This window comes from Bos grunniens, chromosome 27 (assembly GCF_055505025.1).
Source record: "Bos grunniens cultivar Pamir isolate PY7600 chromosome 27, Bosgru_T2T1.0, whole genome shotgun sequence".
NCBI lineage: Eukaryota > Metazoa > Chordata > Mammalia > Artiodactyla > Bovidae > Bos > Bos grunniens.
In genome coordinates this window covers 44036418-44063526 of record NC_141191.1, presented here as the reverse complement: position 1 = coordinate 44063526, position 27109 = coordinate 44036418, and the positions used below count along the sequence as shown (strand labels likewise).

The following is a 27109-nucleotide window of genomic DNA, read 5'->3' as shown; positions in this document are numbered from 1 at the left end:
CTGTCCCTCTGAAGCCGTCTGCTGTACTGCTGTGCTGTCTTAATAGCCTAGTGTTCTATCCAGGTGTGTATTATTTTTCAACAAACACTTCTTAAGTCTCTGTGTGTGCAGTTTACTTTTGCCATGAGTCTTTTTTTTAATTTTTAGTTTATTTTTGGCTGTGCTGGCCTTCGCTGCGGCACACAGGGTTTCTCCAGTTGCAGAGGGTGATCGCTCTAGTTGCGCTGGTTAAGTTCCGAGTTGTGAGCCCCTCCTGTGTCCACTCTAGTTGCGATGGTTAAGTTCCGCATTGTGAGGCACTCCTACGGTGGTTTCGCTCCTTGCGGAGCACAGGCTCTAGCATGTGCAGGCTTCAGTAGTTGCGACTCCCTGGCTGTAGGTCACAGAGTCAGTAGTTGGGGCGCACGGGCTTAGTTGCTCCACAGCATGTGGGGTCTTCCCGGCCCAGGGATCAAACCCATGTCTCCTGCATTGGCAGGCGGCCTCTTTGCCACTGAGCCACCAGGGAAGCCTGCCATTAGCATTTGGGTTGATTTGTTTCCTCTCCTCTGGGCTAACCTTGGCCTCCAGGCAGCAGGTGAAAGAAAGCGGTGACGGCGGGTCTTAGGGCACATGGCAGCGTCGGGGATGCAAAGAAAAGCACGCAGGTTGCAGGATACACTGAATAAGCCAGTTTACTTTTTTGGAGTAAATTAGGCAGCTCCATGAAGGAGCTGTTGCTCACCATTTTCCTGTGGAAGAAACAAAGAGGATCTCAGCCAGTGAAAATGTGTCCAGTATATAGGAGGTATCTAACCTACTTGAGAAACAAAATTGCCTTGATGGGAACTCTGTATACAAATAAACACGTAAATCTTAGCTCCCCTAAGAATCATTAACTGTCCTCAAGTTCCGCCCCTTCTTAAGGTTCAAATAGAATTTTCACTTTGGTATCATTTAAATGTCAGAAAGTCATAACGCTGCCTTTGAAAAGGTACCAGGGAATCTTGCATTCTGTCACCTTCAGTGGTAACGTTTTGGAGAATTGCAGTGTTTTGAGAAGGATTTGGCTCCCTGTAAACTGCACCCGGGCAGCAGTGGCTTGTCTGCTTGTCACAGGCTTGTTTAACCTGCAGATAAGATCAGGAGGCACGTTAGAGCTCTCCAGCCTCCAGTCTGACTCTCGGGGTGGGCTGGAGATCTTACCTAATAAAGACGCAGTTCGTGCCTCCTGGGCTAGCTCCTAAATTGTTCTCACAGTGCAGATAAGACAGGCTAATTCTGGAGGCCTGGGGACCTTCAGAGCTCTCAGTTCCCACACAGATGAGAGAAAATGCACAGGAATTGGGGGCGGGGGACAAAAGCAGGGTGGCCAGGAAAGGTAGTTTCCCTAAAGAAATGAAGAGAGTCCTCAAGGATCACTATTTCTCCTTTGAAAAATTTAAAGAGAGAGAGAATGTGGTAGCTGAAATAAAAATGGCTGTTTACCAGACCTGGATCTGCCCTGAAACCTGCCCAGGATGTGAAGTACAAGAAAGTCCAGGCCTTGCCTGGTGGTCTAGTGGTTAGGAATCCACCTTGCAGTGCGGGGGACAGCGGTTCCATCCCTGGTGCAGGAAGGTCCCACAAGCTGTGGGGCAGCTGAGCGCGCACCACGACACTGAGCCCGCGGGCCGCGGCTCCTGATGCTGGAGCCTCCAGAGCCCGTGCTCCGCAGCAGGAGAGGCCGCCGCGGTGAGAAGCCTGCGCAGCACAGCGGGAGAACGGCCCACCACAGCCAGGAAATACAGACAGAAACCCACCTTTTAAAGAAGGAAAATCCAGGGCAGGCTTGCCCTCTGGTCTGCTGTGTCGAGCAGAGCAGTTCATGGGCAGTGGCCACGTGGCTTTTCCGGTCGAGTCTGCTGTCTGGCGGGCAGTGGTGAGGTGGGAAGAGCTCTCGCTGGGGTCAGACGCTCACTGTTCTTCTCTAGGTGTGGGCTGGGGCGAAGCAATCCACTCTGCTGACCCTTCATTTTATCACCTTTCAAGTGAAGGCTTTGAATCTGAAGTGGTCCCCAGTGGAAGAAGAGCTTTTTCATTTTCCAAATTATTTCGTCCCCCCACCCACCCCCTTAGCAATGCTAAGAATCGCTGCTGCAATGGGCCATTTCTTCTGCAAGGAGATAAGAGTACGTGGGAAAAGACTCAGAAAGATTGAGACTGACTCCATCACCCTATTGCTAGAGTCCTCTCAGCTCATGTAGGATTAAAAATTCTATAATTCAGTATTTTAACTACTGCTGATTGATTTTATGCCTAATTGTCTCAGTTGGTGGATTCCAGTCCCATTCTAGTGTTTGCTTCTGTGTGATGAAAAAGTTGAGCTATTGATAGATGGTTTCCAAAGTCTTTATAATTCTAACCTTATTTCTAACAACGCAGATATGTAAAATAAGATGAGGTTTTTTTTTGACCCTGTAATGTATCTTTGTGCTTACAAGTGAGTGCCTCTTAAGGAAATTAGCTTAGAAAGGAAAGTAAGAATATAGGGAGGATACACAGTTTTTTCTCTGAGCTCTTCCTTCCTGCTTCCCAGTTTCTCTGCTTTTACCTGCTGTTTCATAGTTATGTCTCTTACAATTACGTCTGTTAAAAAGTTGTGCACTCTGTAATATATCACATATTAGGAGAAATAAAAGTGTGCCTTCTTTGGTAACTTCTAGGAGGTCAGTTTTTGATTTAGCATACTATCTTGCTAGCTCCTGCAGGCCCTGGGAAATGCTGTGATTCTTAAGCAGTCATTATTTTGCACAGTTAACAAAAGATCCAAGGTAGATGAGTAGCGACATCTAAGATTTGGTAAAAAGAGAAGTTAGAGGCGCTGCCCTGGTGGCTCAGTGGTGAAGAATCTGCCTGCCAGCGCAGGGAGTGTTTTATCGCTTAGTCGTGTCTGACTCTGCAACCCCATGGACTTCAGCACTCCAGGCTTCCCTGTCCGTCACCATCCCCCGGAGCTTGCTCAGACTCATGTCCATTGAATCAGTGATGCCATACAACCATCTCATCCTCTCTTGCCGCCTTCTCCTCCTGCCTTCAATCTTTCCCAGCATCAGGGTCTTTAATAATGAGTTGGCTCTTAGCATCACATGGTCAAGTGTTCAAGTTTCATCTTCAGCATCAGTCCTTCCAATGAATGTTCAGGGTTGATTTCCTTTAGGATTGACTGGTTTGATCTCCTTGCGGGCAAAGGGACTCTCAAGAGTCTTCTGCAACACCACAGTTTGAAAGCATCAATGCAGGATACATGGTTTGATTGCTGGGTCAGGAAGATCCCCTAGAGAAGCAACCCACTCCAGTATTCTTGCCTGGGCAATCCCATTGACAGAGGAGCCTGGCGGGCTTCCAGTCCGTGGGGTCACCGACTAAACTATGACAACTGCAGTCAAATGAATGTTTCCCCAAGTTTGCATCCCAGTCTGAAAAGTCTGATTAAGGATAAAGATCCTTCCCGTTTTTTAAAGCACTTTTTCACAAAAAGTAGCAATTCATTTTTAGGGATACCTTGAGAATAAGCCCCAGACTCTTATGAGCTGGAAAGAAACTGTGAAATAGTAACGGGAGGAAACCGTCCAGCTCTGCTTGGAGTTTAGAATACACAGTGGATCTTTTCTTTCCTGTTTTCATTGTCTTTCCTTTTAGGATTTCACCCTTTTGCCTGATTCCCCTTTTCTTTTTTTAAAAATTTCTTGTTTTAGGTATGAGTGTAGTTGATTCACAGTGCTGTGTTAGGTTTGGGTGTACAGCAGAGTGATTTTGTTAAATATATTCAGTACTGCGACATTCTGAGTTCCTGAGATGTTACAGTGGTGTTGATGATACCGGTCTTGTAGGGAAAATTACTGAACAAACACGGGACCCTCGGGAGTCTGTGAGAGACCTTCTCTGTTGGGCCTCTCAAGAGCTGCCATCCTGGCTTATTCTCTCAGCACCCTCTCGGTGATCAGGGATGCCCCTTCACCATCAGGGCAAGTTCTTCTTTCCTCTGATCCAGATAATGTTGTTTCTTAACTCTTCTTTGCCCAGTATTAAAGGCCCCATAAACAACTTTTTATAATGCCATGTTTGCATAGAACGTTACTCCTGCCTTTAGGGGTAGAAGATGCCCTGGAGGAGAAGGCAGTTAAGACCTAAAGGACAAATAGGATGGTCAGACCTGCAGAGCATCTTCTCCAGAAGCTCCCAAAAGAGCCCAGGTCCCATGGAGTTTCTGTAGGTGGTTCCAGTACCATTGGAGGATGGAGTTGGAGGAGGGCAAGTTCAAAGCATGAGGTCAGAGAAATCAGCTAGAGCCAGATCTTTATGGACGACTTCGTGTGTGCCTGAGGAATGGAGAAGCCAGAGAAACAGGGAAACACAATCCCATTTACAAGGTTTTCTGGAGACTGTCTGTTCTTCCCTTTAGTGGAAGGATGGGAGGAAAGCAAGACTGGAGGCAGGAAATCACAGAGGATGCTGCTGCCGCCGTGAAAGTGACAGAGGACACAGCCAGGAGACAGGTCAGAAAGACACTAGGAAGTAGGGCTCGACAGGCTCTGTGGAAACTTAGAGGCGAAGGAAGGAGCAGGCCTCCCTGTGCATCACCAGCTCCCAGAGCGCACTCAAACTCATGTCCGTTGGGTCGGTGATGCCATCCAACCATCTCATCCTCTGTCGTCCCCTGCTCCTCCCGCCTTCAATCTTCCCCAGCACCAGGGTCTTTTCCAGTGAGTGAGGTCTTCACATCAGGTGGCCAAAGTGGAGTTTCAGCTTCAGCATCAGTCCTTCCAATGAATATTCAGGACTGATTTCTTTTAGGATGGACTGGTTGGATCTCCTTGCTGTCCAGGGGACTCTCATGATAGCAAAAATTAATACATTGTAAATCAACTACACAAAATAAAGCTTGGCCAGGTTGACTCTCAGGTTTCTGATCAGGTTAAAGATTCCATCAGTGTCTGGCAGGTCGATTATCAAAGGTGATCGATGAGACCAGCATGTGGGAGGTGAGCAAACAAGGCGGTGGAGGGTAGGGCCCCGAAGGAGGCAGACTCAGCATGTGGGAGGTGAGCAAACAAGGCGGTGGAGGGTAGGGCCCCGAAGGAGGCAGACTCAGCATGTGGGAGGTGAGCAAACAAGGCGGTGGAGGGTAGGGCCCCGAAGGAGGCAGACTGAGGAGGAGGAGGAGGATGCCCGTCATGTGTACATGGTCTCAGTAGCCTGTTTTCTAGTCCTAGGGTCTTGAAACCTTTGTTAGGAAACCACCAGGCAGTTAGCCTTTCGAGTGAGCTGGTGCGCTTCTGTGGGTGGCCACAGGCGGAACTGCAACCTCAGCAGCAGCCCACATTTGGAGACTTACTATTTGGGCCCTTCTCAGCCCATTTCCCAAGCTCTGTGAGTGCAGTTCTACTGAAATTTTACATTTCAGGTTGGTGCTGTGATGGCCCCATTTTACAGATGAGAAAACTAAGGCATAGAGAGATGACATATTTTCCCAGAGTCAAGTAGGCATCCCGGCTTCCCCAACGGCTCAGTGAGTAAAGAACCCACCCATAATGCATAAGACACAGGAGACGTGGGTTGCATCCCTGGGTTGGGAAGATCCCCTGGAGAAGGAAATGGCAACCCACTCCAGTATTCCTGTCTGGAGAATCCCACGGACAGAGGAGCCCGGCGGGCTGCAGTCCATGGGTCACACAGAGTCAGCTGTGACTGCGCACACACCGGTGCTCATGCAGGGGCGGGGCTGAGATGCAGACAGGCCGTGTGGCTTGGAGCCTGCCCCCCAGCATCAGCGCTGCTCCGCGCTACAGGCGTCTCCTGGCACCAGCCTCTGTCTGACCAGTTTACGGAAGAAGGGATCATTAAAAGCATAAAATACTGCAACGTCTGATGCTCACCTTTCTGATCCAGCCGAAGTGTATAAAAGCCCGTTCTTCCACGTCGTATAGGTCCTGACATATTAAACGCACCCCAGTCACTGTGGGTCTGCGCTGTGCGTGTGTGTGACCACGAGCCACGTGGACCTATTTGGATTTAAATTCACTGAAACTAAGCGAGGTTTCAGATCCACTTCCTCATCCTCACTGGCCTCATTTCAGGTGCCAAATGGCCACGTGTAGCTGATGGTTACAACACCAGCTCAGGATGAAAAGGTGAACATTCCCACCATCACACAAAGTAGATTCAAGGCAGTTCTGTTGAATAGAAATATAATATGAAGCATGTGTGTAATTTAAAATTTTCTAGCAGCCACACTTAAAAAAGTAAAAAGAGGTAGGTGAAATTAATTTTAATATATCTTGGCCCGGTATACTCCAAGTATCATTTCAGCATGTAATGAATAGTAATGATGCAGTTCCCTTTCTTCTGCATTGTCATCAAAGTTTGGTGTTTATTTTATTTTCACAACACATCTTATTTTTTACTGGTATTATAAAAACTTTTTTTTGCACTGTGAATTCTTTTTTCCTTTATTTTTATTGAGGTATAGCTGATTTATAATATTTCATAAATTTCAGATGTACAACATAGTGATTCACAATTTATAAAATATTGGCTATATTTCCTGTGCTGTACAATATATTCTTTTTAAGTTTTTTTCATTTTAAATTCAATTTTTAAAGGTTACTTTCCATTCACAGTTATTACAGTTTTACGAGGCATTGGCTTGTGTTCCCCATGTTGTACTATAACCCTTGAGCCTGTCTTACACCAAAGAGTTTGCACCTCCTGCTCCCCCACCCCTGTGTGCCCCCTGACCGCTGGTATAACTAGTTTGTTCTCTGTGTCTGTGAGTCTGCTTCCGTTTGGTAGTATTAGCCATTTTGTAGCATTTTTTAGATTCCACATATATGTGAGATCTACAGCATCTCTCTCTCTCTGACTTAATTCACTTAATGCCTCTAAGTCCTTCCTTGTAGCTGCAAATGGCGACACTTCACTCGCTTCTATGGCTGAGGAATGTCCATTGTGTACTGCGTCGTCTTTATCCGTTCATCTGTTGATGGACAGTTAGGTTGCTCCTGTTATCCTGGCAGTTGTAAATAATGACACTATGAATACTGGGGTGCGTGTATCTTTTTGAACTAATGTTTTTGTGTTTTTTCAGCTATATACCCAGGAGTAGGATTGCTGGCTGGAAGGGTAGTTCTAGTTTTTGAGAAATCTCCACGTGCTGTTTTTCCACAGTGGCTGCGCTCAGCAGTGTGCAGATATCCCCTTTGTTGTGCTTCGTCACCTGCATTTGCTGTCTGTGTTCCCTCTGATGATGGCCATCCTGACAGGTATCTCAGTACGGCTTTCACTTGCATTTCCTGGTTGGGGTGTTGAGCGTCTTTTCCTGAGAGTACGTCTTACCTTGAGCCAGCTACAGTTCAAGTCCTCCATGGCTGCATAGCCACCATATTGTCCAACACCACTGTAGACACTCAAGCTAAGGTTTCTCAGCTGGGATGTATTAAAATGATTGTGTGACAGAGGGCTGTGTAGTTCATGGACCTCTGCTATAAGCTTTGGGATTATACGTGGTGCAGATAGACGATTTCTAAGATGATGGAGGTGGCCAGGTTGCCAAGGCTCAATCTGTGTATTAAGGAAATAATATTAGTGTTAAATACATTTTAAAACACCAGTGTCAAGCTCTTGATTCATCCTTGTCCTCCCCAGCATTTCTCCTTGGGGTTTACACACGCACACTACATGAGACAGAGAATCAGCAGAAACCTACTGTGTAGCACAGCAAACGCTGTTCGGTCTTCTGTGATGACCTGTGTGGGCAAGAACCTGGGAAAGAATGAGCGTGTGCGTATGTATAACTGAACCACGCTGCTGTCCACTGAAACCGACACAGCATTGTACATCAGCTATACTGCAGTGAAACCTTTAGAAACTAGAAATAAAGCACCAATCTTTTCAGATAGTTTGTCATGCTAGTATTTTCTCAAAAAGGCACATTTTGGCAGCATGAACCAACTCAGAGTGATGTTGTTAATGGAGTTGTTTAATCCACTGTTAATGACTTCGAAGAAGCAGTAAAATTTGGAGTTCTGACTGAGAGCCAGATAAAACTTGCATCAGGCGTAACTGGAATATGCATTATCTGCAGACACTGCCCACTTTCTGGAGTGCCTCCTGCCGTCTGCTTTCGAGTTCCTTCTTTGGAGGCACAATTTGGTGACTCCTTAATTACTTACATTATATAACTAACTGTGATGGCCATTCTTGGGAAATTATCTTTAAATGTCTCAAAGGGATTCTTAAATTACATCTTTGGATTTGGGAACTGCGTCTCTGCTCCTTGGTTCCTGGTTGTGTGCTCTCCTCTTTGCATTTTTTTTAAATTAAATTTCTTCACTTACCTTGAAGTAATGTTGTAAATACAAACCTATAATTTACTCGACTTTTAAGTCCTTCCTTCTAATAAACTTATCTGTTTGTGTTGGGTCTAAGAAACTGTGAGTCGCTCAGTTGTGTTTGACTCTTTGCAACCCCATGGACTGTAGCCCGCCAGGCCCCTCTGTCCATGGAATTCTCCAGGCCAGAACACTGGAGTGGGTTGCCATTCCCTTCTCCAGGGTATCTTCCCAACCCAGGGATCGAACCCTCGTCTCTTGCATTGCAGACAGATTCTTATAGTCTGAGCCACCTGGGAAGCCCATATTTTTTTAATTAAATTTCTTCATGTCCCTTGAAGTAATGTTGTAACTACAAACCTATAATTTACTTTTAAGCCCTTCCTACTAATAAACTTACCGTTCACTTTGGGTCTAATTATAGCTCGGGACATAACCGTGTGCATTATTTATCTGAATGAGTGAGCTTGTCTGGCAACAAGATGCTGTGTTGGCACAGCCTCACTGTCATCTGACCTGAATATTCTGTCTGCGCCTCACTGCCCCCTTCAGGGGAGGAGGCCAGTGGTCAGATGGGGCGGGAAGGCTGGGCCCCAGTCCTTTGAATTTTATTTCAGTACTTGGCGATGAACTTGGCTAACTGTGATTTTATTTTTAGTATTTAAATAAGAGAAATCAAAGCCTCGAAATAAAATTAAACCCTTCTTCAGATCTGTTTCCTCCCATCACCTGGTCCAACTCTCCCACGTTCCTTGCACAGCTGCCCTGTTGAATTTAGGTATGTTTTTCCAGTTCATTTCTTGGAAGGCACTGACACCGATATGTATCCATAAATGATACAAAGTATTGTTTTATGTCTAGTTCCTAGGGTAGGACCACACAGTGCTGCAACTTCCTGTTCTCACGTGGCAGCTTGGTCGGCTTTTTCTGCATACTTAATATGAAAAATTGATACAGATCTAAGAATATGTTAATGTCTAATACCTAAGGAAGTTATGAAACCTCGTAGTAAACAGATAGCTCATCCTGAGAAGGAGCGCACCCCCAGAACCCCTGAAGCTCCTCCCGAGCTCTGCTCTCCGCCCTCCAGTTCTCCCCAGGAGACGCGTCTCTGGAACATTTAGTGTCTGTCCCTCCCCAGTTACCTTTCTTGTTTGTTTTTATACTTTGTAGAAATAGTGTTGTTTGGTGCATATTCCTTTTATACTTGCTTTTCGTATTCGTTAGGATATTCTTAAGGTTTCTCAATGTTGGTTTATATGTTTTCACTGCTGTGAAGTGTTCCTTTGGGTGAATTTACACCTTTTTCTATCAGTGGGCACTTCTGTCACTGCACGATTTTGCTGTTTCATAACTTACTTAGGCAAGTATATTCTGGACACGAGAATTTCGCCCATTTTATATGATCCCAGTTTATGACTTGCCGTGTCACTCTCTTTAGTCAAACTGTAAAGCTTTTGACTTTTGCATTTAAGTGCTTAATCCATCTACAACAGAGGTTTATGTGTTTTCGTGCCAAGTCGCTTCAGTCGTGTCTGACTCAAAGCGACCCCGTGGACTGCAGCCCGCCGGGCTCCTCTGTGCATAGGATTCTCCAGGCAGGAATACTGGAGTGGGTTGCCTTGCCCTCCTCCAGGGGGTCTTCCCGACCCGGTGATCAAACCCACGTCTCTTTAAGCCTCCTACATTTGCAGGCAGGTTTTTTACCACTAGTGTCAACTGGGTGAGGTAGAAATTCAGTTTCTCTGTTGTCCAAAGACAAAACTGTTTTCTCAGCCCCATCAGTTCCAACATCTGTCAGATTTTCATTCTGCGTAGAAAAGTTTAAAGAGCTTCCTTAAGGTCCCAAAAGCGTCCTAGAGTCAATGTGTCCAGTTTGGTTTTTTAAAAATCTGTTGGACTTTTGATTAGAATTACATTGAATCAAGGAAAAATTGACATCCCCAGGGTCCTGGGTCTTCCTACCTATAAACTTGGTGTCTTCATTTATTTAATTTCCTTGAGTGTATTTCAATGTGTTTTATAGCTTTCTCCATAAAAATCTTATATGTTTTCCCTGAACTCTATTCATAGGTTCCTTGTATTTTTAATACTATTGTAAAAAGTATTTTAAAATGTATTTTCTAATATTGTTGGTGTGTTGAAATGCAGTTGATTTTTGTCTGTTTATCTTATATCCTGCTACTATGTTAAACTTTTATTAAATTTAGTAAATTGCACATAGATTTGGGTAGCTTTCTCCTGTGTACATAAATACCATAAATGCCAACCATTTTATTTCTTCCGTCCCAGTCCATAAATACTTTGTTTTTCAATTTATGTCTTTCATACCTTGATGGATATGAGCTCTAGTACAGTCATGATTGGAAATGGATTTAGTGGGCATCTTTGTCTTGAGCCTCAATTTTTAAAGCATTTGCTTTTAATATTTTACCATTGAATATTCAGTTGCTATGAGGTTTCTGGTATATGCTTTTTATCAAGTTAAAGAAGTTTCTTACTATTCTGAATTTGCTAGGAGTTTTTTCATGAATAGCTATCATTAAAATTTATTGAGTGCTTTTTTCTTCACCTATTGTGATTGTGATTTTTTTCTACTTTAATGTGTTGTTAAGTACATTACATTAATAATCTGCTGTTATTAAACTGTCCTTGCATTCCCAGAATAATCCCAAATTGGTTAAGGTGCATGCCTTTTTGGCGTCGTTTCATCTGTCACCTTACGAAACTATTCTGCGATTACTGGCTGTATTTCCCACTCTGTGCGTCTCATACCTGTGACTCATCTATCTTGTCACTGCAGTTTTGTCCCGCTTAACCATCCGCCCCTCTCTCTACCCTTCCTCCCATTTGGCAACCACCTGTCTGCTCTCTGTATCTGTGAGTCTGTTCTGTTTCCGAACACGTGTTCTTTGGTTTTGTTTTCGAGATGCTGCATGTCGGTGAGATCCTGTGGCATTTGTCTTTCTGCGTCTGACCTGTTTCATTCAGCGTCGTGCCCTCGAGGTCATCTGTGCTGTCCCGAACGGCGAGATTGCCGTCTATATGGCTCAGTAATATTATACACACACACACACACACACACATATAAACACACACATTCCATATCTTCTATATTTAATACATACATTTATTTTTATACGATATATAATAGTATTATATATGTGCTGTGTACTAACTCGTTTCAGTCATGTCCAACTCTTTGTGACCCCATGGACTCTATACCCTGCCAGGCTCCTGTGTCCTTGGAATTCTCCAGGCAAGAACACTGGAGTGGGTTACCATGCCTTCTTCCAGGAGATCTTCCTGACCTAGGGATCCAACCCATGTCTCTTAGTCTCATGCATTGCAGGCAGGTTCTTTAGCACTAGCACCACCTGGGAAGCCCCTATATCATTATTTATATATATGCACATCTTCTGGGTATGTGTCCAAAGAAATGAAAACCGTAATTTGAGAAGAATATGCATCCCAGTGTTCACTGCAACATTGCTTACATGGCCAACATATGTATATATATATGCCATAGATGAAGTGAAGTGAAATGCTGGTTGCTCAGTCGTGTCTGACTCTTTGGGACCCCATGGACTGTAGCCCACCAGGCTTCTCTGTCCATGGAATTCTCCAGGCAGGAGTACTGGAGTGGAGAGCCATTCCTTTCTCCAGGGGATTTTCCCAACCCAGGGACCAAACCTGGGTCTCCCGCATTGCAGGCAGATTCCTTACAGCCTGAGCCGCCAGGGAAACCCATGTCATAGACACAATGCAATGCGTGTATATGTGTCATAGATTTAATACATACATATGTATATCATAGATGTAATGCATATATATATGTCATACATATAATGCATATATATGTCGTAGATATAATACATACATATGTATATCATAGATGTAATGCATATATATATATATATAAAAAATACGACGCCACATGTTCTTCATCCATTCGTCTACTGACGGGCACTTAGGTCGCTTTTGTGTCTTGGCCATTGTGAGCAACGCTGCAGTGAATGCTGGGATGCATATTCTTTTCACATCACTGTCTCCATGTCTTTGGATACATACCCAGAAGTGAAATTGCTGGACTGTGCGGTAGCTCTACTTTCAGTTTTCTGAGGAGTCTCCACAGTTTTCCACAGCGGCCGCACCAGTTCACATTCCCACCAGGAATGCAGAAGGTTCCCTTTCTCTCTTCACGTCCTTGTCAACACCTGTTAGTTGCCGTCTTTCTGATGACTGCCGCTCTGACGGGTGTGAGACGATACCCATTGTGGTTTTGATTTGCATTTTGTGATTAGTGATGTTGAGCGGCTTTTCCTGAGCTTGTTGGCCTTGGGATGTCTTCTTTGGAGAAATGTCTGTTTGGGTCCCCTGCCCACCTCTTAATAGGTTGTATGTTTTTTTGTGTTGAGATGTATGAGTTCTTCATGTTCTCTGGATATTATCCCCTTAACGAATTTGTCATTTGCAAATACCTTCTCCCATTCAATAGGCTGCCATTTCATTTCAAAGATAGTTTCCTTCACTTGCAAAAGCTAGTTTGATGTAGCTTTCGTTTAGTTTGATGTAGAGCAACTTCACTTTCACTTTTCACTTTCATGCATTGGAGAAGGAAGTGGCAGCCCACTCCAGTGTTCTTGCCTGGAGAATCCCAGGGATGGGGGAGCCTGGTGGACTGCTGTCTATGGGGTTGCACAGAGTCGGACACGACTGAAGCGACTTAGCAGCAGCAGCAGCAATCCCATTTGTTCATTTTTGCATTTGTTCCCCTAGCCTGAGAGACACATCCCCAAAATTGTTGCTAAGACAGATGTCAAAGAGTGTACTGCATTTGTTTTCTTCTCGGAGTTTTATGGGCTTGGGGCTTACATTTAAGTCTTTAATCCATTGTGAGTTTAATGGTATAAGTGGTGTGAGAAAGTCCGGTCTGATTCTTGCATGTCGGTGTCCAGTTTTTCCAACACCATTTATTAAAGGGGCTGTCTTTTCCCTAGTGTATTGATGTATTCTTCCTCCATTGTCATAGATAATGATTCATGCTTTTTTGGTCTCCTGTTCAACAATGAAATTGTTGTAGATACGAACTAATTTCACAATATGAAAGAAGACATATCTTTGTTGGCAATAAAATCTTCTCAAGCACCTTAACAGGGTTGCCCACTTTGCTGCAGGGTGTGAGGGGATTTCTGGCTGATGTACTGTGAGGTCGGTGTGACAGGAAGAACACTAGAGGGCTTAATTATAATCTCGCTTTGCCTTCTGTTACTCGGGAAGAATGGGGACAGTTCAGTTGGCTCGTGTGGGTCTTCTTCTCGTCCGGAGTCTCTCTGCAGCTGGGGAGCAAGGTGTGCCGCTGGTAGCCAAACTTCCCACGCTTGGCTGCTATTCCAGCAGCAGCATCTGACAAACTCTTACTTACTGAGTACCAAGAACAAGGCAGAACCTGTTCTTGGAGGACTTCCAGAGAGGGACGGAAAAGCAAACAGTTTCAAAGTACAGGTATAAAACAAAATGATGCATCCTGTCTTCCACAGACCACCCTAGCGGGACGCTGGGTACATTAGCAGGGAGTCTTCGGGTGGAGTGAGAAAAGATTCAGATGTGATGCTTGAGCTGAGTCTTGTGAATGATGACCATTTCCTGATCTCCATCACCCTCATTGGTGCTTTTCGTTAACAAAAGCATTAGACTATTTTTTTTTTTCTTTAGCATTCCTTCTAGCTTTGAAAATTTGTCTCTTTGACCTTATACCACCCTTTCAGGGTCTCAGAAATAATTTTATGCTTTATTAAACATTTTGCTCCAGTAAAAATTAATTTAAAAATTTTGCTTCTGGTCTGTGGTCCTTGGAATCCTTTGTTTCATGGGTTTGAGGTTATGAATGGCAAAACGGAACTTCTTGGTTCTGTATTACTTAGTAATACCAACATATTTCATTTATAGAATACTGACGATATTGACAAGTGAATCCTCATTTGGAATTGACCTATTAACTTTGGTGTGTTTTCTATGGAATGGCTCAATTTGTTGTTATCATAAATAGATATTTTTACAATTCCAAGCTTTCTATCATCTCTAAGCACATTTCATTTGTATGTCTTATTTCAGTGCTGGACCCAAAGGAGACAACATTTATGAATGGAGGTCAACTATATTGGGACCCCCAGGATCTGTCTATGAAGGCGGGGTGTTCTTTCTTGACATAACCTTTTCACCTGACTATCCGTTTAAACCCCCCAAGGTCAGTATGATGTATTCATCCATTTTTAGCTATACGTATTATCGCTTATTTTTATATATATATACATATTCTTCAGGATGCACACCTAGGGATGCATGTCTGTTCTGTTAGCATAGACAACTTCGTAGGACTGATTGTATGTAAATGGAAAAATGATTGTGTCTTCCCTAACCCCAACCTTTGACGCGCAACTCATTGTTCCTTCTCATCCTTTCTCGTATTGCCTTTTTTTGTGGTGTATGTTTTAAGGTAACATCAGACAGCCTGTTAATGGGGTGGAAGTAGGAGACAGGATGGGCTGGTGCCAGCTCTGGGGCCTGGAGATCCAGGCGTGGCCTGGGCTGAGGGAGCCCCTCCAGGAGCTGGCCTGGGCGCCAGCCGGGAGCCCCGAGCCCTGGGACCACCGCAGCTCAGCTGCCCACAGGAAGTGCACACGTGTCAGACGAAGGTGTGTGCACACACGTTAGACGAAGAGACCGAACAGTCGTGTCAGGAAAATTCAGTAAGGGAGAATGTGTGTTTGTCCATTAATAAAAATGACGGGCTGATGAAAAGTCATACATAAACGACTAAAGAAAGTCCGAGAGCCCAGCCTTGTCAGGAGGTGGGTGATGGAATTCACTTAGGATGCGATTATTCCCTTTAAGCATCTTCACATTACTTTCTGCTGCATGTAAGTCAGACGTGCAATGACTTCAGATCCATCCCCGTTCTGAAGATGTTTTGTCTTAGACTGGCGCTCAGCTGGTCGACAACATTGTGTTGGTTTCAGGTGTGCAGCGAGGCGATTCAGGTATCCACATACTCATGTCTACTCGTTTGCAAGTTCTTGTCCCATGTAGGTTGTCACAGAATGTTGAGCAGAGCTCCCTGTGCTCTATAGGAGGTCCTTGCTGGTTATCTGGTCTAAGCATAGCAGTCATTCTCCACGTTGGAAATGGAAAGACCCAGAGAACACTGACTCTCTCTGTTGGCCACCAAGACAGAATTTTCATTTGACCTGGCTTCACTTCTGAATGTTGTGGGTTCGAGTGAACACTTTAAAAAGCAAGGCTCGGCCTTCACCTTCCCCGTGACGTCCCAGGGTCCCCTCCCTGCCTCCCATGCCCCTTTCTATTTCTCTTCTCTTCTTTCCTCTCCAATGAGACTTGGCTGTTATTTTGGTATCAATGCAAGAAGTAATGACTGTCGTTTTACCAAATAGGAGAGGCAGGCAGAGAAACTAGGTAACTTGCCCAGCATATCCTAACACTGTCAGGACTGAAGCCAGGACGGCACACAGGACATCTTACCCAGGATGCCACAGCCGGCGGCCCCTGGCCCCCCAGGGCTGCGTTTGGTCCATTTCAGTGGTGAAGCCACAGTACTGCTGACCTTTATTTCCTCCTTTGAATGGGTGGGGACCTCGAGGCCTTCTCTTCTTTGCACCAGCCCCCAAGTCGTCTGCATACCTGTCACTCTGCCAGGGACATGCGGGCCTTTCCGGGCAGTCCCTTCAGTAACAGAGATGCCGATGGGCAGGGGAGCCGGGGGCTCGGATGAGGCAGTTGTGCTGCTCGGGAGCCCGATACAGTCTGTTCTATGAAACATACATCTCAGAAAAAGTGTGGGCATTTCCAGCTTCTGCAGGACAGAAGTGCATCGATTAAACAAAGCAAGGAGGGAAAGCAGGTAGGTCCGACAGTCCCATTTCTGAAAAGGTGTCTCTGACGGGCTCGGAGGAAAGGCCAAAACCAACAGGATGGAACGGAAACAGCTCAGTGGGGAGCATGTCATTGAAAATCAGAGCGAGGTCCTGATACAGGACAGGAAATGGAGACTTGCTCTGTTTCCATATAAGTAATAATGTGTGGGCTTCTGACTGAGTACAGTTCTGTGGGAACTGCAGGGTCCTGAGACCTTAAGCAGATACTCTTAGGAGCACAGTCTCTGGAACTCTGAGCCCGTCGTGCAGTGCCTGCAACGCCTCATTCACTTCCGAGCTCTTCGTTTTTAGGAGGGCACACAGGAGTAAGCTGGGGAGGGAAAGAGTTAGCAGTCTGCAGTTTCTCCACTGGCTCAAGCTCTGCATTGGGCAGCCGCGAGCCAAGCCGTCCCTCCTCCAAATACCCTAGTAAGACTGGGATTTTCCCTTTCACAGAGGAGAGAACTTACATGAGGCTTAGAGAGGTTTTCTAATAATAAGCAACCAGGAATCTACTGAACTTGGCCTCCAGGGACCATGTCCTTTCCACTGAATTATACATAGTTACCCTGGAGATGTTTACTAGGAAAAATAGGTCCTGGGAGAAATGTGATAGCTGTCCTTTGATGTCCATGGCGTGGGTTGTGTTAGACTGGCTTCTGGGTGACTGGATGGGACAAAAATAGAAGGGGCGGGCATCAGTCATAGGGAAGCAGATTTCGATTCCCTTGGGGGAAGACCTGACCCATCGTGGGACAGCCTGCTTCTGAATAGCTCTACCTCTGAGAAAGGGCTTCCCTTTCCTGGGAGTGTTCAAAGCAAACAGCTGAACTGGAACCTGTCAAGAAGATTGCCAGAAAAAAATTAAATCCCTCCAGCGGATAAATCTGCTTAGACAATCCGTGAGGACAAAGGAAAATCAAACTTTGGGTATTGGATCATCATTTAAGTGCACAGGTACTAGAAACCTGTAGGAAGTTTTAAAAGAAATTGTCACCAGCTAATTTGTCGGTTTTAGAAGTCAGATTTTGTGGACAGAAGTATGACTTGAAGGGGGAAAGTTGGCACGTGTCTTGAAAGCTTTTCACTAAGACAGACTCACTCACTAATAATTCGGAAGTGCCATGCCCGGCCTTTCAGGTCTCCTGTTGCTCTCAACAGCCCCTGTCTGGGGTTAAGTCTTGCTTTAGGTGGCGCTAGTGGTAAAGAACCCGCCTGCCAGTGCAGGAGACATAAGAGACGAGGGCTGGATACCTGGGTCGGGAAGATCCCCTGGAGGAGGGCTTGGCTGCCCACTCCAGTCTTCTTCCTGGAGAATCCCACGGACAGGGGAGCCTGGCAGGCTCTAGTCCATTGGATTGCAGAAAGCCGGACAGGACTGAGGTGACTTAGCATGCACGCACGCACTGGCTTTTATTTCTCTGTTGCCTTCATCCTTTTTTCTTTTTCCAACAACCTTAGGCACACGCTTGGATTTATGTAACATTTTCTGATACCCTCAAGAGTGAACCAGGGTAGCTGTACTTGTCAGAGAAAATGGTGAGAGAGAGCAGAGGCTCACGAATAAATCTGACTGCCCATCTGCGTGCATGCTAAGTCACTTGAGTCGCGGACAACCCCATGGCCCTATGGACTGTAGCCCCCCAGGCTCCTCTGTCCAGGGGATTCCCCAGGCAAGAATACTGGAGTGGGTTGATTGGCTATCTATTTGTTATCAGGTATCTACCGTAAAATGAACCTTTATGCCTGTAGCATGACAGAATCCCTGAGGTCCCTTTTCCCAAACTCTCAGACTGGGAATCGTTACTGAGAACTTGCAAATACTTCAGTGCTCAGCTTTATCACTTAAAGGTCACTGGGGTGACGTGGATGTACCTTCTTGCCGTGGGAACGTTTGGGGAGTAGAGCTTCATCAGTTTGAACATCCCACATTCTAGTACCTAATTTTTCACGATTTCAGATGAATCATTCCAATCATTTCTTCCAGAATTCCCCAAAATTCTAATAAGGCAAGCAAAACAAATGTTTAATGAAGTATGTAATGTTATTACACTTCATATTCTAGTTTTACTTGGAGAAGGAAATGGCAACCCACTGCAGTATTCTTGCCTGGGAAATCCCATTGACAGAGGAGCCTGGTGGGCTTCAGACAGTCCATGGGGTTGCAAAAGAGTCAGACATGACCTCGCAACTAAACAGCAAACATGACCAGTTTTAAATTAGTCAAGTCCTGGTTGTACTTTCAAATGCTGTGTCTCAGTACGAGTCTTGGTACGCTGATTTTCTTTCATCAGTATGTTCATGCCTCTCTTCCTAAATCTGCAGCATCTGTTTCATGACCCCAGTAGCTGTATCTAATGCCAAGTCTTTAGCTGAATACTTCACCACCAATGATAGGATTATTTCTCTGAAAAAAATATCTGCTTAGTGAAACTATATCCAGGAATAGTGTATATATAGCCAAAAAGAAAAGCATAATAAATCTCAAGTATGTCTCAGTCTTTTAATACTGTATTTCTTCTTCAGTGTAGACATACATTTTAATGTTATAATTCAGATATCTACTTATTTGTAAAGTAGGAACTGTTTTATATCTTATTGGAGATAACATTTTTAATATTCATGTCATAGATAATTTTACTCTGCTCAAAACCAGCACTTTCTGAATAGTCTAATGTGTAAGTATTTTAATGTGTACTTGAAAATTTCAGAGGAGAAATAACGGAATATATTATATGCGTGCATCATTCTTTTTGCTGAAAAGCCCTTGGAAAGATCGCAGCACACTGTGTCTGGCGGCTCCTGCCTTGGAGACGCCGGTGACGCGCAGCCTAAGGGTGAGGAGTCTTCCTCGCTTTAGCAGCTCAGGTCTGTGTTTTACAGGAGAAACACACAGACATAGCCTATTCATAATTTGGCTTTTTCTGTCTCTCTGTGGACCTTTGAAAAAATAAGTGGGCCTTCCATACAGACCTAAGAGTGGGCCGACAGGAGGCGCGGACACGCCCGCTGTTCCTTCAGCAGGGTGTCTCAGGCCACCTGTGCCCCAGGGAAATGCACTGTCTGATGCTCTTGTCTCTTACTGGAAAGCACTGTTCTCTTGGGAAGGGCAGCACAGTATCTGTTGGTGGATGTTTTCCAGAACGGAATGATAAAATTTGTACCTAGCATGTTTAAAAGAATAAACAGAAAAACTACAGGCATACATTGTCTGTGTGAGAAAAAAACGCTTCAATACTAATACTATCTAAAACCTTTTAAATATAGTTTGTTCTTCCATTACAAATTGCATCAAATACATTTTTAAATAAATCTTAACTTAGAGATCATTTCAGAGTGTCTTGTCTGTTTTATGGTTTGATTTTGGCTTTATAAAATTAACTATGGTTTGCTGACTTTTCTCAGCTAATAGGAAAGGTATTCCTTGCTTTCATACAATGAAATAGATCATTTAGGTCCATCAGAGTTTCAACATTTTCATTTTATTATCCTCATCATATTAATATTTCAACCTTAAATTGTAAGTCAAGGCTAATGATGAATAACGTAGCTAACTGGTTACCCAGGAAGCAGCAATACCCAGCATCTGAAAGCCAGCGAGCGCTCTGTAAGTGAAGTTCCCCATAGTTCTATTCTAACCCGGGTATCGTTATCTCTTGTTTTCATTGTCATTGCTGCTGTGCTCAAAGAAGAAAGCTGACAAGCGTCTCCCGGCACCTTCAGAGGATGCTGTGGTTCACTGTGTAAAACCACTCCTGCTCACTCTCTGTGATCTTAGAGAGAGGACACCCAGCTGCCTTGAAGTGCCGTGCAAGTGCTCATTTGTTTAGTTTTGGTTTTTTTTACATAATTTTTAGAGAAATGTTTAATTCTATACAATATACATACACAAACAGCACAAATTATAGGTGTGGAAACTGATAAATATTCACAAAGAAAAGCATTTGTGTAACTATAACCCCAGTCAAGAAACTGAGCACCACCAGCAAGTCGGAGGTCCCCCACTAGCCCCGCCCTGGTCGCTGCTCCCCGCGCTGGGGCACTAATAGATTGTCTGCTTCATTTCGTTTCTCTAAGTCTTGTTTTTTTTAAAGAAATGTGTCCTTTTATTTATACTTTCAAGTGCTTGGCATGAAGATCATAATACCATCTTATTTTTTAAATGTGTAGACCTTTTTCCCCTTTTAAACTTTCCGACATTAGAACTGCTCTTTTCGCTCTTTGTCTTTTGATCAGCATTACTGGGGATTCTATTAGACCTTTCAGGAGAAGCACAGGTGTTCGTTTCTCCTTTTATATGTTTATGTTTTATTTCGTTCGTCTGTGCTCTCTACTTTCATTTTCATGATCTTTTTCCTTTTCCTTTTTGAAAGGATTTAATTTGTGTCTTTTCCTAAGTTCTTAAAATGGATAGATTATTGATTTTTTTTTAATTGGAGACTAATTGCTTTACAATATTATGGTGGTTTTTGCCATACATGGACATGAATCAGCCATGGGTGTTTTTTAAGCTATTTTCAGCAATATACCAATATATATTTAAGACTATTATCCCCAGTAAGCATGGTCTTTTCTATATCCTACATGTTTTGGTACATCCTATTTTTATTATTCAGTTTACTGACTTTTAAATTTCCACTTTTAAATCACAAAATTTGTGATTTCTCTTCTCACCTGTGTTTATTCGGAGGATTTTCTGAATGCACCTGTTTTTGACTGAGTTCCTACGTTCATGTAAAGCCCAGACACGGGTCAGGAGCTTGCAACCAGACTGCACTGCCTGTCTGACACGTGCAGTTGAGCACCCAACAGTCAGCTCCCGCAGCAAGCTCATCATTAAACGCCCTGCCCACTCCTGCCCAGCCCGGTCCCCCAGGGCCCTCCCCTCAATGAATGGAAACCAACTTTTCTAGTTGCTAAAGCAAAAAAGCTTGAGGTCCTCCTTGACTCTCTCACACAGCCTAGCCAGATCCAGTCTCACCGGCTCAAAATAAATGCTCACAAGAAACCCAGACTCCTCCCGTCTAGGAACACGCTTTCCAGTGGTCCTCCAGCCTTGGCCGCCACCAGCTGCTCCCCTGCCTGGCTCGCTGGGGAGGCTCCCGTCTGATCCCCCTGGTCCGGCCCTGCCCTTCCTTGGTGCCTGCCCAGGTACCACATGGTCCTGTTATAATGAAAGTCAGAAGATGTCCATTCTTCGCCTAAAACCTTCCCGTGATTCTCACCTCACCAAGTAAAAGCACGCCGAGCCTTCCAGAATCTCACTGAAGTCACCAGCTGTCTGTCTTGACTCAGAGACTCCAAGCGGTCTCCTTCCATGGAGTGGTGACGTTTGCCCTTCCTTCCACCTGCTTTGTCCGCCCAGAAATCCTCATGGTCCACTCCCTTCTTCCCTGCAGGCGTCTGCTCAAGTGTCACCTTTCCAGGGGAGTCTCGAGTGACAACTCCTGAGCACCTTTCGCTCCTGAGCGCCCCACCACCAAACTTGACTTTTCTCCATAGCACTTCTTCCCCCAGCATCCTGCATTTCTCTGAGTTGGTTATGCCTCCCTTTCTCTAGTTAGCGTGTGAGCTCCATGGACACAGGGTCAGCTCTATATTTATGTTGCTTCTCTGGTGGCTCAGACGATAAAAGAATCCACCTACAATACGGGAGACCTGGGTTTGATTCCGGGGTCAGGAAGATCCCCTGGAGAAGAGAAAGACTACCCACTCCAGTATTCTGGGGCTTCCCTAGTGGCTCAGCTGGTAAAGAATCCGCCTGCAATGTGGGAGACCTGGGTTTGATCCTTGGGTTGGGAAAGTCCCCTGGAGGAGGGCATGGCAACCCCCTCCAGTTTTCTTGCCTGGAGAATCCCATGGACAGAGGAGCCTGGCGGGCTATGGTCCATGGGGCTGCAAAGAGTCAGACATAAGCACAGCACACAGCTGTATTCCCAGCATCCAGAGCAATGCCTGGTGATGCAGTAGGCATACAGTGAAAACGTATGGATACATACAGTATACATACATACATACATACAGTATACATACATACATACATACATACATAGTGAAAACGTATGCATACATACAGTATACATACACACATACACACATACAGTATACATACATACACACATACAGTATGTATACATACACACAGTATACATACACACAGTATACATACGTACATACACACAGTATACATACATACATACAGTATACATACATAGTGAAAACGTATGCATACATACAGTATACATACGTACACACACACATACAGTATACATACATACAGTGAAAACGTATACATACAGTATACATACATACAGTATACATACACACAGTATACATACATACATACATACAGTATATATACATACACACAGTGAAAATGTATGCATACATACAGTATACATACATACATACAGTATACATACAGTATACATGCATACAGTATACATACATACAGTGAAAACGTATGCATACATACAGTATACATACATACATACAGTGAAAGCGTATACATACATACAGTATACATGCATACAGTATACATGCATACATGCATACATGCATACATGCATACATACAGTGAAAGCGTATACATACATACAGTATACATGCATACAGTATACATGCATACATGCATACATACAGTGAAAGCGTATGCCTAACCTAATCCTTGCAGCTCTGCCACAGAGACAGCACTCGCCCCCGCCCCGCCCCACTCTCTTCGGTCAGAACGCTGCAGCCCTTGGAGAGCGCGTGCACACAGGCCACGCGGGAGGTGGACAGCGGAGCTGGAGTCCAAAGCCAGTTCCAAACTGAACTTTCCCCAATTACAGACAGATGTTAATTGCCTAAATCCTTGCAAGAAGGAACACTTGCTCTTAGAATTCACACTGTGGTATAAATTCATGATATTAGATCATCCTCTAAATCGGGTTCTGGGAGGGGGATGAAGGAAGCGACACAAGCAGGAAAGGGCACTGTGGAGAGGTGTTGAGCGCCCGTGTTCCAGTTTGCCAAAGGCACCGGAGGCTCTTCACCAGTGGGTTCCTAACCAGCAGGCCCTGAGGTCATAATTCTGTGTTGAGCAGTAAATACTGATCTCTGATGCTGAGGGTGGAGGAGAAGGGGACAGAGGATGAGACGGCTGGATGCTGAGGGCAGGAGGAGAAGGGGAGACAGTGGATGAGATGGCTGGATGGCATCACTGACTCGATGGACATGAGTCTGGGTGAACTCCGGGAGTTGGTGATGGACAGGGAGGCCTGGCATGCTGCGATTCATGGGGTCGCAAAGAGTCTGACACGACTGAGTGACTGAACTGAACCGAACTGAAGCTAAAGGAGAAGTCGTTTGCTGGATGCAGACAGAACATACCTCAACACAATAAAGGCCGTATACCACAGGCCCACAGGTAGTATTATACTCAATGGAGAGAAACCGAGAGTGTCTCCTTTATGGTCATGCACAAGGCAAGGAGGCCACCCTCAGCGCTCTTCTTGAGCGTGGCACCAATAGAAGTCCCAGCCAGAGCAGTTAGGCAGCATGAAGAGATAAAGCTGTGCAGATCAGAATGGAAGAAGTATAGCTTTTGTTTTCTGATGATATGAACCTGTATAGAGAAAACCCCAAAGAATTAGTCAAAAAACTGTTGGAATTTATTAATGATTTCAGTAAAGTGGCAGGATACAAAATCAACACACAGAAATCAATTGTATTCCTTCACACTAACGATGAAGCATCTGAAAAAGAAACAAAACCATCCCATTCCCAATAGCATAAAAAACAGTGAAATAACTGGAATGAATTTATCCAAGGAATGAAAGATCAGTACAATGAAAACTACAGAATCTGCTGAAAGAAATTGTAGAAGACAAACAATTGGAAGGATGTCTCGTGTTTGTGGGTCAGAAGAAATAATATTGATAAAATGCACATACTACCCAAAGCCATCTGCAGATTCAGTGCAATCCCCATTAAAATGACAAAGACATTCTTCACAGAAATAGAAAGAACAATCCTAAAATTTGGGCAGAACCATGAAAGATCCTGAATAGTCAAGAAAGAACAAAACTGGAGTCCTTGTGCTCCTGGACTTCCAACTATACTATAAAGTCATAGTAATAAAAACAGGTACTGGTGCAGAATAGGCACATCTACTAGCGGAACAGACTAGAGATCCCAGAACTATATGATCCGCTGACATTTCAACAAGGGATCCAAGAAGACCCAATAGGGAAAGGAAAACCTCTTCAGCAAATGGTGCTGGGAAAACTAGAAACTCACACGGAACAATGAAATAAGACCCCTATCTCACACCACTCAGAAAAATCAACTCAAAATGGATCAAAGACTTAAACATAAGACCTGATACCCTAAAACTTGAGAGTCCCTTGGAATGCAAGGACATCCAACCAGTCCATCCTAAAGGAAATCAACCCTGAATATTCATTGGAAGGACTGATGCTGAAGCTGAAGCGCCAGTGCTTCGGCCACCTGATGCGAAGAGCTGACTCATTGGAAAAGACCCTGATGCTGGGAAAGATTGAAGGCAGGAGGAGAAGGGGACGACAGAGGATGAGATGGTTGGATGGCATCACCGACTCAATGGACATGAATTTGAGCAAATTTTGGGCGGTCGTGAAGGACAGGGAAGCTTGGCGTGCTGCAGTCCATGGGATCAGAGTCAGACATGACTCAGCAACTGAACTATAACAACCCTAGTACTTGTAGAAAAAACAGGGAAGAAGCTCTGTTTTGGCAATAATTTGGGGGGAGGGGCACGACACCAAAGCCACAAACAATAACGAAAATAAAAAATGGCAGCACATCAAATCCGCAAGCTCCAGCCCAGCAGACAAGTAACAGAATGAAAAGACAGCCTACGAAATGAAAGACTGTCTCTGCAAAGCATACATTGGCAAGAGGTTAGTATCTAAAATGTATAAAGTGAAAGTGAAAATGTTAGTTGCTCGGTTGTGTCTGACTTTGTGACCCCATGGACTGTAGCCCACCAGCCTCCTCTGTCTATGGAATTCTCCAGGCAAGAATCCTGGAGTGGGTAGCCATTCTCTTCTCCAGGGGATCTTCCCAACCTGAGGATCGAACCCAGGTCTCCAGCGTTGCAGGCAGATTCTTTATTGACATTCAGTCAGTTCAACAACAACGACAAGAATGATAGAAAAATGGCAGAAGAGCTCAATAGACATTTCTCCAGAGAAGACATACAGGTGGCCAACAGGACATGAGAAGATGCTCAGCCTCACGCACCATCGGGATGGAAGTCACGAAACAGACAAGTGCTGGTGAGGACGTGGTGGAAGGAGACCCAGCCCCTGTTGGTCGAAGTGAAGACGGGTCCAACTACTGTGGAGGCTCCTCGAAAAAATTAAAAACGGGTTTACTTACCACAGGATCTAACAATTCCACTTCTGAGTGTATACCGACAGGAAATGAAAACAGGAATTCAGCAAGGTGCACGCACCCTCATTTTTATTGTGACACTGTTCACAGTTACCAGGACACAGATACAACCCAAATGCCCATCAGCAGATGAATGGATAAAAAAGATATGATACATATACACAGTGGACTGTTTTTCAGCCATGAGAAAAAAAAATATCCTCCCGTGTGTGACAGTATTGAGCACATCGTCCTAAGTGAGATGAGTCAGACAGACAAAGCCAAGTGCTGTATGACGGTAGTACTTCTATGTGGAATCTAAAAACACTAAATGTGTGAAAAACAGAAAGATGGTGATCACCAGAGGACGGAGGGGAGGGGTAAGAGTAATGGTGTTTAAAGGTTCAAACCTGTAATGAGTACTAAATAAGCCGCAGAAATCTAATGCATCTCCATGATGAATATAAACAATAATATTGTACTGTAATTACACAGCTGATAAATAATTACTTCATCAGCAGTCGTGTTACAGAACACAAATTAATCAAAGTAACACTTTGCACACTTTAAACGCACGCAGTGTTGCACATCAAATTGATTCCGATAGGTGAAGAGATGGGAAGATGGATTACAGATAGGTCCACGGGTAGATAGATACATAGATACGCACATAGTTAGAGATGCGTGTATGGATACATAGGCATGTAGGTGGGTAGACTGACCGCCTTTCTACATGGAGATTCTGACCCTGGCCTGGCTAGTCTTGAGACTGCTCTTTTCCAGTGAGTCAGCTCTTCACATCAGGTGACCAAAGTATTGGAGCTTCAGCTTCAGCATCGATCCTTCCAGTGGATAGTCAGGACTGGTTTCCTTTAGGATGGACTGGTTGGATCTCTTTGCAGTCCAAGGAACTAGTTATCATTAGATAAGAGTGAGATGTAAAGAATCCCTTATAATATGAAACATTCCTTCGGTAAAACTAAGTGGTTTCTCAGTGCTCGCCAGGGAGGCCAGCAGAGCTATGCTAATAGCCTCGCAGTGCTGCATTAAGTCGCTCAGTCGTGTCTGACTCTCTGTGACCCCACGGACTGCAGCCCGCCAGGCCTCTCTGTCCACGGGATTCTCCAGGCAGGAACACTGGAGTGGGTTGCCATGCCCTCCTCCAGGGGATCCTCCCAACCCAGGGATGGAACCCACGGTCCCTCACGTCTCCTGCATTGGCAGGCACATGATTTACGACAAGCGGCAGTTCTCAGTGTTCTTTTGGGGGTGAGGAGGTAAGGGGACAAGCATATTCCATCTTTCTGAGGTGCCTCAACACAGAGGTCACTAAAGAACCACCTCTTGGAGCAGGAGGTTGGGGTTAGTAGATGTGATCTGTTCTGTATGGAAATGACCAGCCGCAGGCCCTACTGTACAGCACAGGGAACT

At 44.7% G+C, this 27109-nt stretch overlaps 1 protein-coding gene across 3 annotated transcripts in view; it reads left to right on the top strand.

The window, feature by feature from the left end:
• Window positions 1–27109, top strand: part of UBE2E2 (ubiquitin conjugating enzyme E2 E2) — a 405476-nt gene that overhangs the window by 273662 nt on the left and 104705 nt on the right. For all 3 annotated transcript variants that reach the window (XM_086380875.1, XM_086380876.1, XM_086380877.1), the window contains one exon: window positions 14466–14598. In XM_086380875.1, coding sequence (XP_086237001.1) covers window positions 14466–14598 — 133 coding nt within the window. The remainder of the gene's footprint in view (window positions 1–14465; window positions 14599–27109) is intronic.